Source organism: Patella vulgata, chromosome 8 (genome assembly GCF_932274485.2).
Source record: "Patella vulgata chromosome 8, xgPatVulg1.2, whole genome shotgun sequence".
Classification (NCBI taxonomy): Eukaryota; Metazoa; Mollusca; class Gastropoda; family Patellidae; genus Patella; species Patella vulgata.
In genome coordinates this window covers 29,540,551-29,558,460 of record NC_065886.2, presented here as the reverse complement: position 1 = coordinate 29,558,460, position 17,910 = coordinate 29,540,551, and the positions used below count along the sequence as shown (strand labels likewise).

The window sequence follows — 17,910 nt, the reverse complement described above, 5'->3', positions numbered from 1 at the left end:
CTGATCACGTGCCTAGTGTAGGCTATTACGGTATCCAATCAAACGTGCTTCACCGACTTCTGTTCAGTAAATTATAGAAAAGAATCCGCAAATTTGTTTTTTGTGACTTTTTTTTTTTTTTTACAGCGTAACGGTACCAGTGTGATATCTGTATTTATCGACATGCCCGTGCAGATATGGCAACGCGTACATATGATTGAAATGACACTGTTGAGAGATGGGGTTTCTTTACATGACATGTAGAATATAAATACACAGATTATTGTCACCATCCGGGTATCGTACGTAGCGTGTGGTTTTCCAGTATACATACTTACAGTAAAATAGCCTACTTTCATTTTTTGCGACAAATGAAATTACTGATCATGTGCATTGTTGAAATTGTATAGTGAAATACTGGACCCCAAGATTATAGAGGGTTAAATATTAGTTCAACACTTATGGTAGTAAATATGTGTGCGACGCGCGGAGGCCACGGCAATTAAAGGAGCTAAATCTCTATTTGGCACCGGCACCTAGAAATGGACACAAATGGGTCGCAATGCATATAATATAATATGAATGTATATATAAACTGATTTACATTCAATCGTTTCGGTTGTCACTGTAATTTCTCTAATCAATTATGTTCGGCGAAATACACAAACTTTGTGACAAAGAGTCCAAATAATTGGTTATTCACGTCCAGTGTTACGAACCTAGTCAATTGATACCTATTTGATGGTCCACACCAGCAAGTTAAACTTTTCTAACAAATTAGTATTGTATTGTAAAGTGGGTAGAATTAATCTTTTCTGTCCCGTTGACGTCGGAATGAAACGTCAGCCTTAACGTCACACGTATAGACGTCATGATATCCAAAGAAGTTATATCATTTTGTCGAGTCAGTAACTTTGATCACCACAGAGTCCAGATTAATGTTCACGGGTCCTTCATAGAGACGTACATATTGTATTTTTATAGAATTCACATGGCAATTTTGGGACAAAACTTTACATGGTCAGCCATGACAGTTCAGATCCAGCGGATATATTTCCGTGTATAGCATATCATTTTATATTATCATATAATTACATATTCCAGTGACTGAAGTTATCCAGTAACTCCAGTGGTCCAGTGATTCGAGTCATCCATCGACGTTAGCTATCCAGTGGATATATTTCCGTGTATAGCACATCTTTTTCTTGTTATTTACAGTGACTGAAGTTATCCAGTGATATTAGAAGTTCGATTTCCGGTTTCTATTTAATTGATTACGATTATTGTACACGTGTTATTCAAATTATATTGTTGTATTATTGCTTTCTGTGTTAAGTAAAGTTTAATTAAAAGTTAATTGTCTTGTCCTTTCTTTTGGTCCCACGTATCTAGCTCAGATGTGTTCCCAAAACAAAGACGAATCTCTCGTTGGCAGAGGATTCGCAACACTGGTGTCAGAAGTGGGATCTAGCTTTCCTCTGTTGTCTAGTGGACCAAAGGATCAGGATAGATAATTCACAATTAATAAAATTAATGGCTTCCATGGAAGACTCAGAAATAGAATTCGCGGAAAGGGAGTCCGAGAGACAGGATAGAAATGGTAAATCACCCCAGTCGACAACCTCAGCCGAAAATGAGGAGATATTTACTGATAATTTGTTAGAAAAGTTAGGGGAGAGATTAGACTTTTTTCACAAAGAAGTTAGGCAAGAAATAAAAGAAACGGTCGATGAATTGAGACGAGACCTCGTTTCACTGAAATCCAATGTTGATCTCCTTGAAGAAAGGGTAGGGATAGCCCAAAGAACAACCCCTCCTGGGGATTCCAGTTATGAATGTAGGTCACTTACTGATCAAAATCAGAACCATACATTCCCCAAAAGACGTTTCAGACCCACATGGAGCAGTGTTCGTATTAAGCCCCAACTGTACGATGGATCTAACGATTTAGATGAATACTTAAATCAGTTTGAAACCATCGCCCAAATATATGACTGGGACTATCATGATAAATTACTATATCTAGCCAGCAGCTTAGCCGGAAGTGCTCGTGCCGTGCTTACTGAATTAGACCCAATGGAAAAACATGATTTTGAAACTCTGAGCAAGAACCTACAGGTGCGTTTCGGCTCAGCGGAGAGATCGGAAGTATATCGGGCTCGACTCCAAACTAGAGCGCGGGGTAGAAACGAAACTTTACCGGAACTGGCACAATCCATACGGAAACTGACGAGACAGGCATATCCAATGTCCGACTCTTCCCTAAAAAGTGTATTAGCTCTGGACTATTTTGTGGATTCTCTTCCAGACTCCGAAATGCGTCTGCGCATTCGTGAGCTACAACCAAAAGATATAGCAGAAGCAGAATCGCATGCCATAAGACTTGAGGCTCATAGACTGGCTGATAGACAGAGAGGGCGGACAGTTCATACGCTTAGCCGAGAAAGCGCCCAGCAACCCTTAGAAATTAGAGAATGTGCCTCCGGGAAATCAGACCGTTCCGACATCTCATCGTTGACTAAGTCTTTAAATGACTTGCTGGACGTATTAAAAACTGATAGGGGGTCATTATCAAGCAATAATCAGCCTAGGCGTAGGAATTATTGGAATGCAAGACAATATAGCCGACGTGGGGCGGGTTTTAACTCGAGTAATTCGTGGCAAGATGTTAGAAACTTCAAAATGAGAGATCATTTAGACAACTTCCCAAGGGGAACTGGTAATGGAGCAAATTGGAATAGGGGGAAACAATAGAGATAGTAGAGATAGTTTCGATAAGTTAAGGAATTCAGAGAGAAGTACGCCTGGTCAGAGCGATAGATCGGGTCATGAAAAAGAAAATCCGGTTTCGGAAAACAAGTAAATGCTGAATCCGGGGGTCAGTTTTCAGCTTTAATTGTATCTAATATAAGACCCAGAGAAATTATCTTGAGTTGTTCAAACGATAGAAACAGTGAACTTTTTGTCCATACTAGTGTATTAGAACAACAATTACCATTACTAATTGGTACTGGTGCAACAGTCTCTATTTTGGGACACCATTTTGTCAGTGACCCGAATATCTTAGGCAAACTCCAGATCGAAGCCACTGACTTGAAATTGATAACCGCAACTGGAGAGAGGAAACCATTTCTGAGGAAATGTGGTCTTGATATAAAGATGGGAAATACACAATTTAAGCATAATTTTTTAATCGCCGATATAGTCCAAGATGGAATCTTTGGCATGGACTTCATGGGCGAACATTCAGTCAATATTTTATTAAAACAGAATCGTATAGAAATAAAGGGAGATAGTATACCCTGTTTCAGATATCAAAACGAAGAAGTCTCTGCATGTAGTCGAATCGCTTTGATAGATACGCTGATTATTCCTCCGAATACTGAGATGGTAGTCCCTTGTAAGTTTATGGATCCTATTCCCCGGGGGACCACGGCTATTGTCGAACCAACGGACAGATTCACAGAAAAACATAATATTTTGTTAGCCAGTCAGACTTTTAAATATAAATGATAAAGAATATAAAATATATAAAAATTCCGTCGTAGCCACTGTCGACAAATGCTTAGCCGGAAATAGTTCAAAGGATGTAGGGGTAAATCAGATTACCACAAACCCAACAAGAGAAGGTCATGATAATGACTTACCAGTACATTTAACTAATATATGTTTCAAGAATCCTCTTTAGACCTTGACAGTGTAGAAAAGGAAGCTCTGAAATCATTGTTAATACGGTATGCTGACGTATTTTTCAAATCCGCAGACGATTTGGGTCTTACCGACTTAGCGGAGCACCACATAAATACGGGAGATGCGTTACCTATTCGACAATTTCCGAGATGCGTGCCCTTATCTAACATAAAAGAAATAGAAAAGGAGATAGAAGACATGGAGAACAAGGGAGTTATTGAACCCTCAGATAGCCCATGGCGGTCTCCGGTGGAATTAGTCCGCAAAAAGGACAACAGTTTACGTTTTTGCATCGACTATGGAAAATTAAATGATGTAACCATAAAAGACAGCCATCCGATACCAAGAAGTGATAGCACATTAGATGCTCTTTCTGGCTCTCGTTATTTTTCAACACTCGATCTTAAAAGCGGTTATTGGCAAGTTAAAGTTTCACCGGAAGATAGACCGAAAACCGCGTTCTCAATCCAGGGTGGCGGCCTATGGCAATTCGTGTACCATTCGGACTTAGTAACGCACCACTCGATTTTTGGACGGCTTATGGAAAAGGTATTATCAAAACTTAACTGGAAGATATGCATGGTGTATCTCGATGATATTATTGTATTTTCGAAAACATTTAAAGACCATTTGGAAAATTTGGAGCAGGTTTTGGCGAGACTCCGTGAGGCGAATCTAAAAATGAGCTCGAAAAAATGTTCATTGTACAGGAAGGAAGTTTTATTTTTGGGTCATATCGTAGCGAGCATGGTGTCGCGACTGATCCAGCGAAGATAGAAGCGGTCGAAAATTGGCCTGCTCCAAAAAGCGTCAAAGAGATTAGACAATTCTTAGGCCTTTGTTCGTATTACCGTCGATTTGTTAAAGGATTTGGTGACATTGCTAAACCACTCCACAAATTGACCGAGTTAAATACTAAGTACAATTGGAGCACGGAATGTCAGTCCGCATTTGATCTCCTGAAGGACGCATTAACCGAATCGCCTATTTTAGCATATCCTAGAAGCGAGGGGTTATTTATACTGGACACGGTGTTATCGCAGCATCAGAACGGAGAAGAGAAAGTACTATGCTATTTTAGCAAAGCGTTCAGTCGAACGGAACGAAAGTATTGCGTGACCATACTGAGCTTATTCATTTCTCCGGTGGTCTGATCCAGAGGTGTTCCCAAAACAAAGACGAATCTCTCGCTGGCAGAGGATTTGCAACACTACACCGGTAGCATTCTCCCTTGTGGGATATGTTGAGCCTAGTTCATGGAGTCGCTTCATTACAAATGGCACTCGGAAGCTTTCTGGCACGCAATTCGTGTGCCAATTTTAAAATTTTACATTTTGTCTTAAATATTGGATATCAGAAGCCCATCTTTTCACAGTAAGATAACATCATCAATGTTGATTTAAACTGACCAATAAGTCGTGTTTGCAATGTTGAAGACTGTTGATGATATTGAGTTAGTTGCCTCCTTAAATCGCCTAGTCCTTGGATCCGAAGGGACGAAAACCATTGTAAAGTCTTGTGTAGGCTAAACCTTGGTGGGCACCTAAAAAAACCCCTAACAACTGGAATTCAATTGCTGTACGGCCAAAATTTCCCTTGCAGCTCACTGAATGCATGGTGTGAAGCACGGTGCACACAGCAGAAAAGTATAGCTTATAATAGGCCTAGGATGAAATTTATATACATGTACATCATTTAAATTAGAGAAATGAAGAAACCTATTGAATTTCAACAATTTCCGTTTACGTCTGAGTTATGGCCCTTGTTTCACTTTGCCAAACCCCGTGAACGCTCTAACAACAAAATGTATCATCCTATCTGTATGATATTTATATGCATGATTTAAATGATTGAAACGAGAAAGCCTATTGAATTTCAGCAATTCAGCGTTAATTAAGTCTAGGGTTATGGCCCCTGTATCACTTTGTAGAGCCCTGTGAACGCTCTAACGACAAAATTTATCATTCGATCTCTATGAAATTTATACGAATGATTTAAATTAGTGAAACAAAGAAGCCTATTCAATTTCAGCAATTTACGTTAATTACGTCTACAGTTATGGCCCTTGTTTCACTTTATTGAACCGTACGTGAACGCTCAAATGACGAAAGTTATCATCTGATCTGTATGAAATTTATATGCATCATTTAAATTAATGAAACACAAAATCCTATTGAATTTCAGCAATTTCAGTCTGGAGTTCTCGCCCTTGCTTCACTTTGTTGCACTTTTACGAACACTACCCAAGACAAAAGTTATCGTCCGATCTATATGAAATTTATACGGAACATGCAATATTGAATTTAAGCAATTTCTAATAATTAATTATAGAGTTATCGCCCTTGTTTAACTTTGAACCCCGTGAACGCTCGTACGATGGGCATTGTTTTATTTTGAACATTGAACAATGTGAACGCCCTAACGACAAGTCTGATCTGTATGAAATTTATATGCATTAATAGTTATTTAAATGTCCTCCATTACCTACAAAAGATTAAATATGCGACAGTCCTTTTTGACCGGAGGGACCATTTAGCTGATGTGACGTGGGCTTATGTTTCGTTGCCTGGCAATCTATCTCTGTATTAAGTATATTTTTTTTTTCAAAAATTATCACTTCATTTTTTCCCACTCAACCCGTCTGCCTGAAAAATATAGAATTTGTAAACATATTCAGTAAATTTGGAATTACATGTATACCTATTTTTCTGACATCACTCAGGATGGCCCATCGGACCTAGGTGGGGACCAATGGACCGTTCAATGGTTATAAGATATACAAACATTCAAGAGCTTTTACTTAATTTAATTAAAGAATAAATAAAAAATATAATTTTGGCGCATTTTTGTTGAAGTAACTTATTAGCAAGATCATAATAACCGGCCTATTCAATACCATAGTCATCAGTGGAAACATCAAAGCGAATAATTCCTGGTTGTCTTTTTTGCGGTATTTATTTTTTCTTAGTTCGGGAAGCATGGCTACCATATTTGAGAGTGTTACAGTGTCGGTGAAATGAAATGAAATGAAATGGGGTTTAACGTCCTACTGTTCTGCTCCTAACCTGGGCTAATGAAGACGGGCATACGCCATACAGTGTTCTATGAGGGAAATTTTGCCCGGGCAGCGGCGCGACGGCCTACTCTTATATCGAATTCCAACTGCCAGGGGATCTTTTACGTGCATGCCAATGTGTACACGGGACCTCGGTTTTTCGTCCCATACGAACGACTAGACAACTGTCCTTGTCAGGCCCTCCGTCCTGCATCACAGACAAGGGGAAACCACGCTGGAAAATCTGAATGAACTTTCTCGGCCAATGCAGGGATCGAACACCCGACCTCCAGGCTTTCGAGCCAGCGTCTTACCCACTTAGTCGGTATCTTCAACAATTTGATTAAAAATACAGATCTATATTTCGTTTCGTTTTTTTTATACTTTCGATAGCCTACACTACTTGAAAATCTGACCGGTTGTAGTGGAAGGTTGTGTCAGAGGTCATACGAGCTGCTTTTTACCTATGACGTCAGACATTTGATCAGCTTTGATGTTTTTAGTTATACCCACAGTTCCATGCACCTCACGCCCAAAAAAACTCGCCGTAACAGACCGTTTCATTGGCTAATCCCTCACATCATCCAGAACGCGGGTTTTATAACAGCTCTTGCAGATACTAGTGTAGTTAAGACAAGTAAATCGAAATTTTGAATTATAAAAAGCAAAACGAAATACGATATGTGCTTCAATCAGATTGGTATCTTCAACTATTGTCTCGATGAATGCACAGATGGTGTGCTTTTTGGCTTTTATGAAAAATTTACTTCAAAGCAACCATTTTTATCACCATTCTTGACAATACCGAAGTAGTCGGCGGGGCTATATGGCGGGGGGGGGGGGCAAATGGTTAAAACATAAGATCCATAAGATCTGTAAGATCTGTCATTGATTCAAGTAGCGTGTTTCGATTACCCACTTCTATACGTGACAAGTAAGATCGCCTGTCCAACCTTGTGATTCTTGACATTCTTGTGAATACTATAAGCAGGGATTTGTTCATAAAAATTACACAGCAATCGCATATTGTTTTGGAATCAAACATTTCTTGTCTGTTGTTCTCTTTCTATTTCTTGGCATTATAAAACTCGAGATCATAAATTTGAAACCTAACATATGCACAATTTTCTTAAAAATATGACCAGGACCTATATATGGACCATGCCTAACTCTGGGGACCAATGCCCCATGCCCATATAGGAACCGACCTGCAGGTAGTCCGTCGGTCCCCACAGCATTTAATTAATTAATTAGTTTTATTAACAGTAGAGTCAGTGAGTCACTGTGGCATTTAATTTTAAGTGCAATGCCTAGGGCATATGTGCTGGTGTAAAGCACATCTTAATCTTGATGACAATTAGTTCGGGGCATGAAAAAGATTGCAAATTATGCAAAAAATACTTTTACTATAGGTATATGGTTAAATGTAGCCTACTTGTGAGGCTGTAAGGCAATGTGTTGACAGTAGGCAAATCAGAAATATATTCTAGGCTAGGTCAAGGTTACATAATGAAGGCCTATAGAATTCGATTTTGCCATTCACGTCTAATAGTACAAGGGGCAGCCCATCGCTCGCCCATTGATTCCCCACGCTCTCCTACAGTTAAAGGAAAATAACTCTGTTCTAGCTCTAAAATGAAGTTGTCTACCCTGCACCTTAACATTTTAATGTTTCGTCTGCTCTTAAATATTCTTATCAGTTTAATTAGGTTATAGGTCATGCCATAGTAGATATTTACTGATATTGCAATGTCAGTTAGTAGGCCTAGAAGACACACGAGTTTCACAAGGCATCTTATTTTTGTTTTGTGCTCATTGTCCGTACATTTATTTTTTTTTTTCAGTTAAGAGCTCAGTCACGTGCTTCATGACCTTTATCCTTCAATAATAGTAACCAATGAAAACGGAGTTTGCATGTAACCTGGCAAAGAAAACCTCATCGCCATTTTGTTTCAGTTCGGACCCTGAACTTAGATATTGCCAGATTGTAGTTGAAAACACCGCCCCGGAAGATAATTTAGACAATTTCTGTGCCATAATGGACAGAAACACAGTCAGATATGAAGTGGTAGGTTTCAAATATCAGCTTTCTTAGTTGTACTGCACCGAATTTCTAGCCTCAAATTCAAAAGAGACAAAACGTATTCAATTTTGACTTGTTCTTGTTGATAACTTGATATGTTGATGCACTGTGACTTTTGCAGGCCGAAATGAAATGTCAATATTGTGATATCCCTCCTTCTCAAACAAAAAATCACTGTCGCTGAGTATTTATTCACAGGAATCTGACCTTCTATCCGTATATATATGCATACACCATACTCAACTAAACAATATAAAATAAATCAGCAATGCCTGACTTGAAGCCTCGATTTTACCTGCTCTCGCTTCGGCTCGGTTTTATTCAACAATTCGTAATGTCAGGCAATGTGACCTTTGCCGATTCACTCAGATATGTTTTTTCTTCGATCTAGCCATTTTGATTTGGATAAATACTCCCCACAAAACGATATCATAGCCACTTGACTTGATTCCAATATTTACATTATTTTCGTTCATTAACGTTTGTCATCGACGCCATGTTCTGGATATTTAGAGCTACGCTAGCAGTAGCAAATATTTGTTTCCGAAACTCGACTCCATGTTCTTCATATTTAGAGCTAGCAGTAGCAAATATTTATATCCGAAACTCAAGAGAGCGGCACGTAAACGAAGGTACATGTAGTAACCGCTGAATAAAAGTAAATCAAGTGTTGTAATAGTTTATCTTGCTGCACTCCTGAGTTCGAAAGTTAGAAAAAAAACAAAGAGCTCTGTTACAGCTAGCTAGAGTACCGTACCAAAATCGCCCAAATCAAAAATTAAATCAACGAGTGCAATCAAAGTTTTTCTCAGGTTCGCTATTAAATAACTGTGAAAGTTGAAGCGCGTAATGAAAATGAATGTATTTTTTTCTCGGCTTTATACTTTATATACCTATAGGCCTACATGTGTGTATAATACATTGCGGAAAGCTATTTGTGACCTATATTTGCTGCATCCTCCAAATCCATGTGCGTAGTATTAACATTTGCTCACTTCAGAAAATCTCCAGATGATGCAGATAAGTGTGTCAGTTTTGATAAGCACAAATATTTGAGGCCGTGAACCACTCTATCATTGGGATGTATTGGAGAAAATGAAATGTCCAGGGTTCAGTTTACATCTTACTGTATTAGACTGTATTAGTAAGCTTCCTGCATATTTTTTGAAAATTATTTTATTTGATTTTAGTTACATGAGGAGGAAGAAAGGGTACCAGCTGAACCTGTTGCTATGGCAATGGTGATTCCTCCTCCACCATATGAAGCAGAAGGTGCTGTCAATACAGGTATGTTCTTTAGCTGAAGGCCTACTTTTTTAATAGGAAACAAACCTTGATAGAGAGAAATGGGGTTTAACGTCCACTCAACACAAACTAGGTCATTTCGGGACTAGCATATGGTTCAATTCTATTTCAATAATTCGCTTGCACGTAGGGATCTTTAGCAGTGGGAGGAAACCGGAGGACCCGGAGAAAACCCACGAGATTGGACAGGCGACCCTAATCCTCTTGTCACGTACAACCGGGGAATCGAAACCCTGCCAGTTGACTCAATGACAGACCGTATGATACAGCGCGCGCATGCTAACCATTCCACCATCCAACCCCCTCCCCCCGAAACAAACCTTGAACATTCTCTTTAGATTGCATTAATGTTGAAAATCGTATCGAAATTTGTGATCCGAATACTTTTGTTGGCAATCCAAATACTATTCGGATAATTTGGAGACGTGAAATTCTTGAACACAATTACATCAAAAGTTCATATACCGGTACTCATAATTTCTTACTTGATTCAATGTTTATGAGTGTCTGTATGCCGAGTATGAAATCGTACTTTCGATTTGCAAATTGTTTGAGTCGCGAAGAAAAAAACGTGCCTACCTTTAGCCGTAATTATTAAGACTATCTATGACATCGGTCTGATATCCCAAAAAATCAATGAGGTGAAGGAATTTGTATAATATAACTACTCCTGTTATCCGCACCCTCCCACTTATCATTTTGCTCAATCAACACGAATGAAAAAAGTAAAATAAAACCATGTGCCATTTATTCCGGCAAGGTCGTTTGCCCCATTCTGATAATCTACTACTATTGAACCAATCAGGGAGTGGGAATATACGTGACCTAGGTCGTTATGAATAAATTTCATTGTGGGAAGTCAAAACACAGTCTAAAATCGTATGCCGTAAACTAGCGCAGGGAATGAATGAATATTTTTTTTTATTTAGACTACTGTTTTCGTTGCACTGCATTAATAATTTTATTAGTTACTATCACTAAATAATACGCATAATGTTGACATTTATGCTCATGGAGCTGCGTACGTGATTTACTCCTGATATAAATCTTATATGATTATAGAAAACACTGCATTTCAAGGACCTAAATTACCAAGCTATGATGATGCCACCAATTTACCATCTTATGATGAAGCTGAAAGAAGTAAACTTGAAGAACTTCAACGACTTCAAGAAGAGGATTCACAGGTTGATCCAGAAGATAATTTACGTCAGGTAATATGGGATTTCTTTCTGACAGGAATGCATCACTTATTGTTTTAGAGAAAAGCTGAAATAGGGTTTAATGTCTGACTTTTCCTGGTATGGATGCTAGTTATTGTTTTGCTTTTAGAGAAGATGAAAAGAAATAGGCTGCATCAACCAGGTTAATGTAATTGGGCATAATGTGCAAAGTGTGCTATGACTATGAGGCAAATTTGGCCAAGACAGCAGAGTTTCTGCCTACTGTTTGTCAGATTCCAATTGACAAAGGTTCTTTTACGTGCAGAGAAATGGTTACATGGGACCTCCAAATTTTCTTCCAATCTGAACTGCAAGTCACAGTTCCTTGCCAGAGCCTCCATCCTCTACTGTGCTGAAAATCCAGAGCAGCTGTCTTGGCCAACTTTTTCAATGAACCTCCTGGTTAAAGAATCCTCTTGCCACTGTTTTGAAAAACCTTCAAGATAAACATTTGATTAAGTTTTCTCTGCTATATACTGTCATATACGTACAAATCAGTCTATAGATATGTAACAATCTATTTTCAGTCAAATAATGCCGACAGGATGTCAGATATTGCCATAGGAACAGATGGCATGTTTATTTGTACCTTTGTTGGTAAGTCAGTTTTAACTTGTTTAAATTTGAATGTAAAGAACGATTTATACTCTGATAAGTGAAGCTGCAAAGCAAGGCTTTAAATGCGAAGTTAAACTTATAAAGTTAGGCTAAGCCAAAAATTAAAAAACTGCCGATTGTAGTGAGCAGAGGTAAGCGAAGCTGGTCTTGCCGTGTTGTTAGATGGATCATGTGATCGCAACAGCAGATGTCCTTTTGCTGTTTGTCTGTGATGTTTTGAGTAAAGTAAAGAAGTTCAACTCCTTCGCTTCGCTTGAAAATTGATCTGCATATAGATGTTGCGTGGCTAAAACTTTTCCCAAAAGCCAGGCTTTGAAACACGCGATGGTATGGGTTAGTGAGCTAACTCCAAATTCATCAAGCCATTATAGTTCCAGCGTGAGGAATAAGAAGGCCCTTATAATTAGACATCTTTGGTCAATAACTTTCCGATTCATTAGAAGAACTGAGTTTTCAGATTTTAAAAAAAAAGTATGGAGATCAAATAAAAATGAAAAAACAGGTTTTTAAGAAGTAGGATGAATTTTTTCTTTTCTTTTTCAGTGGCATTTTTGTTTAACTGGGTTGGTTTTTTATTGTCTCTGTGTATATCAAATTCAGTAGCAGGCCGATGTGGTGCATTGTCAGGATTAGGTCTCTCCATTGTAAAATGGGTGGCTATTGCCAAAGTGAGTTGCTAAGACTATAGTACTATTCACACTAATATTACAATTTGAATGTTTTTTTTAAGCTATTTTTGAGTTCATTATTCAATGTCATTTTAAGTGTAAAGGAATTTGGTCCGTTTTTGTTCTGCTATGAAATATTTTCTCAGTTAAATGAAATGAAATGGGGTTTATCGTCTTACTGTTTTTCTCCGACTGGGCTAATGAAGACGGTCATACGCCATACAGTGATCTATGAGGGAAATTTTTTCCTAAGAGCAGGAAGGGTTTTATGTGCATGCCAATGTGTACATGGGACTGGGTTTTTCGTCCCATCCGAATGACTGTACGTTGTCCCATGCCAGACCCTTTTGTCCTGCAGCACTGACATGGGGGAACCACGTCGGAAAATCACATGCCAGACCCTTTGTCCTGCAGCACTGTCATGGGTGGAAACAAATTGGAAAATCCGAATGACTACATTGTCCCATGCCAGACCCCTTGTCCTGCAGCACTGACATGGGGCAACCATGTCAGAAAATCCAGATGAACTTGCTCAGCTTGAACACGGGGATCGAACATGGCTTACTGAGTCAATGTCGCTCCCTCAAATTCAATCAATGAAATCAACTAATTTTCGGAAACAAACCATGATGACATTCAATTCAGAATGTGTTTTAATGATTAACCACATGGACGTTAAATTTCTGAGATTGTGAACCTTTTATAATTCTCTTGCTCAAGTAGGTCATCTTTGATTGATTTTCATGGAAATAGAATATGTGTCAACCAAATCACTTTGATGCTATTGTGAAAACTATAGCTTGATTTAACCTTGTTAAATATGTTTGAAAACACTGTTATTGAAAATATGTCTTTATTTCAGCATAAAAATTACACATTAAAATTATTTCAATAAGAATTATTGTATTGAGAATATGTATATTTCAGCATAATAATTGGGCTGATGATTTTGCTGGAGGTGATTCATGGTTATGGTGGTTATTGGTTGTCTGTGGTAAGTTTTTCATGCTGTCTAATAATTTACGGCTGTCAGAAGTAGTCGTTTGATTTGTATCAGCAATTTTAGGTAGTTGAGTGCTCTAAAGTGAGCCCTTAATATCCTAAAGTCTGTGGTTTATTCAAGTGGCACATTTCCAATCGCAAGGAGTAGGTACGCCTGTCCAACCTCGTGGGATTTCTCCGGGTCCCCCAGTTTCAGCCCACTGCTAAAGACCCCTAAGTGTAAGCAAATTATTGAAATATAATTGTGCCCCATGTTCTTCCCAAAGTGGACATTAAATCTCTCTCTCCCCCCCCCCCCCATTGTTTATTTAGTTTAAATATTACTGTTTATTTCAGGGTTTTTGCTGTTTATCCGTGGTTCGATACAATATGTACGTGTCAAGTACGAGATGAACAGACTAACAGGTCAACTGCGTCAATATCGTTTGATCTAGTCATTCAACAGATTCTTGTAATTAACAAATCTTTGTATTAAGTGATCTTCAGTTAACTAACATCAATTTACACAATTTACACTTCGAAAAATTATCAAGTCATCTTGAATTTTAAGAAATATTTATTAATCATCAATTTATTGTCAACTGATCTATGATAAATTAGGGTGGATATATTATGATTATGGTGATTAAGGAATTTTTATTGCTCTTAATTTTTTTTAATGAAAAATAGAATAATTTGAAGAGTTTTATTGTATGTATGGAAATATATCATGCTTTCGTGCTCAGAAATATGAAAATTAGTACTGAGCAGACACGAGCCTGTTCAGATCAATTAATTATTTAAATGATTTATCTAGATGTATTATGTTTGTCAACACGAGAGAGTCATACTTGGATAATACGTTACTATGTACAGTTTTAGTTTTAAACAATCTGCAATGTACAAATTGCTGGGGTTTTTTTTGTTTTTTTTTTTGCTTAATTAATATGCGGGCGATATAGTATCGTAAATGTGTCACTTACTTTGACTTGAGTCTTATTGGTTTTAGGTACGACTCATGTATGTATTATAGGCAAATCTAGAAATAAGGAACCTGTCAGACATGATTTGGCACCAATTCAGGCTTTGTCTATCATTTTGTCTGGCTCAGATTTCTTGGTTTTATCATGTTTTTATTGATATTATAAATACATGTCTGGCAAAAAGTATAAAATGTCAGATAGTAGTCTGTCATTATATTATTTCCAGGCATGGTATATGAAACAGATTGGTCAAAGTTCAACTTAAAGATGCATTATGTAAGAGCTAAATCTGCCTATATTACAGGGTTTTTTTGTCTTCAAATATTTTATAAATTTTAATTCTGACAGTTATTCACATGACAAAGTTAAAATCAACTCTCTAGAACATTTGATTTAAAGATGGAGAACATTGCTGTGATAATAAACAATCTAAGTCCAAACTAGACATTTATAATGTCGCTCAGAATAAAGTAATTTGAATGAAATTTTCAATATATTAATTTTTCATTATCTATTTTGGTACTATAGCAAGAACGAACAGCTCTATATCTAAATCTTACATAATGCATCTTTAATAATTTATATGGATGTTTTTCTGTAAGTTTACTTACATGCATAAAATTTTGATACTTTGATATTTAATACTTAATAGCTTAATATGAGATCGTTTTAAAATGGCTGTGGCTTTTGTTTTTTTTAGTGCAATTTATATGAAAAGCTTGTTTCCAAAATGAGATATTTTACATTTTTTGTGAAGAACAGAACGGAAATATTAGTAAAACAATATTTGATTTTTGCCTTTTTAGGCAAGATAGATACTTTTACATAGTTAAAAAGGTATTGTAGGAAGGTTCTTATTGGAATGATATCTACACCCAGAGAGGAGACAACATAGTCTGTTCCTCAATCAATTTTGAATAAAATAGAATATTGTTTATATAAAAAAAAATGATGTTTATGCTTATATAATGAGAAAGATATGTAGAAGGTTCAAATTGTAATGATGATAAAAAAAAAATATATATAAATGAAGGTTATCTCTGTTTGGAAAAGACCCTTCTTTTGTTATTTTCTGCATCCATGGCAATGTAAGAAGTTTGTTATATAGATATGAGTAAATAACTGGATATAAAGAGTAAATTAACCCAATAACAAATAATTGGTGGTACCTACAGGTAATTATTTCACATTGGTGATGGCTAACATCTAATATTGGAGAATGTATAGGAATAGTGAGACTATTCAGAAGGGGACTGCTTCTCTGTAGCTAGATGGTGACTTTATAAAACCTTATATTAGCAAAGATTTATAAAGTAAACACGCCTAAAGTTTCATACATTTATGGTGGTTCCAGTGGTGTACAGATACTGTGTCATGCCAGGGGGGTCAACCCAAGACTCGAGTATAGGTTGGGTCTGGGGGGTCCTAGTATTCAGCAATATTTGACAAAGGAAGACATTCTAAATATGTAAAAACTGATAAAATAAACTTTACATTTAAATTAAGTAGAACAGCATTTACACCAGTTAACAAGGATAATAGTAAATTTATAAAAAAAAAAATAATTCTAATGTTATTCTGATTTGGATGTCCCCCAGGGCTTGTCCCCATCACCCCCCTGCACACCATTGTGAGAGTTGTTGACATGTATACTTTTATGTATCAGAAGTCTTACAGCAGATGTATTTCATAGTTGTGGTTCTTATGGCATCTCGTTACCGGTTGTACAATAGAATTAAAAGATTTTGTGAATGTAATTATTTATTGTCATATAAAACTAATATGGATGTATAGATTATTTGTATGTATTCTATTTGTGTATATAATTTTTTCATGATGTAAAAAGCTTCTACTATTATTATTGTGTTGAGATTAGTGTCTAAATCCCTTAATAATTATACACGCAGGTGCCCCTTAATAATTATACACGCAGTTGCCTCTTAATCATTATACGTGCAGGTGCCTCTTAAGCATTATACGCACTGGCCATACCCATTTGTATTTTTTGTTTTCACGAACATGTTGCTTCCTATTTTATTGGGGAAAAAAACTAATTTAAAAACTTGGTTGCTCTTTTCAAAAGCTTCTTGTTCATAATTTTAACATTTTAAACAAAACATTGCTCAAAAAACTAACTTAATTGGTTATTTAAAACCTGAAAAATGAAATTGGTTTGGACTTAATGCAAAATGAACTATTTCTGTGGATTTTATGTGAAAATGTTGGAGTTTTTAGTATAAAAATCCAGTATTTGATATTAGTTTTGTTCATTTTATCAAAAACTGTCTGGTTCATCATAATATTTGCTGGAATATTTAATGAAAAATATGGCCATTGCTTTACTTGTTCTGGTAGATAATCATAAGTTTTTCCCTTTTGTTGTCAGTCTTCTCTAGTACTGCACCATTAGTCAAGATAAAACAATATTAACTTTCAACCATTTTCATATCTAGGGCTTATTATATTGTTGCCATAGTGTGGTATTTGGAATGTTCCATTGAAGTATAGAAAGTGAACTAAATGTATGCTTGGGTGAGATAAGCTATAAGCTTTAATGACTTTTTATATACTCCACACAACCAATTAGAATGTTTTGGGTTAACCAATATTATGTGGTCACTCACCTCAGTCGTCATAATGGTAAAATGACGTCATGTCATCTCCAGTATGTGTTCACAATGATTGAGCATTTTTCTAATAATTTTAATACTTTTACTTTTTGTATGGTGCATTTAATTAAAAGAATCAACTATTGGGTAAGATACCTAGTTCCCTTGTGTAATTCATGATAATATGTAATTACAAAAAAATGGTGCATAAATGACATGTTGTATGGTATAAGAGTAGCTATGGTCGTTGGGTACCTGAAATCAGAACAAAAAGCCAAATATAATCTTGTAGTAACTTATAAAATTATAATAAAGAACCTAATTATCTGGGTGAATGATATACTTAAACAGGAATATGTAAGAGCTAAATCTGCCTATCGCAAGTGGGTTGCGGGTTTGATCTATTGCGTGACAAGGAGTAGGGTTGCCTGTCCAACCTCATGGGTTGTCTCCGGGCCCTCTGGTTTCTTTCCACTGCTAAAGACCCCTACACGCAGGCGAGTTATTGAAATAAAATTGAACCGTGTTAGTCCCAAAATGACAGTGGACGTTAAACCCCATCTCTCTCTCTCTTAAAAACAATTCTGTTAGTTTGTTAATTTTAGTTTCCTATTGGCTATATTAAATAGCCACAAACTTAAAGAAAAATCAAATCGACATACAAAATTTTATTTTTGCATTAGATCAATGAGGGGGATCCATTAAAACCTTTAAAA

General features: G+C 36.7%; 1 protein-coding gene across 1 annotated transcript; it reads left to right on the top strand.

Annotated features, from left to right (window-relative positions):
- The first annotated feature begins 8,632 nt into the window (after positions 1 to 8,632).
- LOC126829332 (NEDD4 family-interacting protein 1) lies at positions 8,633 to 16,443 on the top strand. The gene is made up of 7 exons (XM_050559129.2): positions 8,633 to 8,792; positions 9,998 to 10,094; positions 11,175 to 11,326; positions 11,863 to 11,932; positions 12,497 to 12,621; positions 13,549 to 13,615; positions 13,960 to 16,443. The coding sequence occupies exons 1-7, from the start codon at positions 8,763 to 8,765 to the stop codon at positions 14,055 to 14,057; spliced, it is 639 nt and encodes a 212-aa protein (XP_050415086.1). The 5' UTR covers positions 8,633 to 8,762; the 3' UTR covers positions 14,058 to 16,443.
- Positions 16,444 to 17,910: the final 1,467 nt, after the last annotated feature.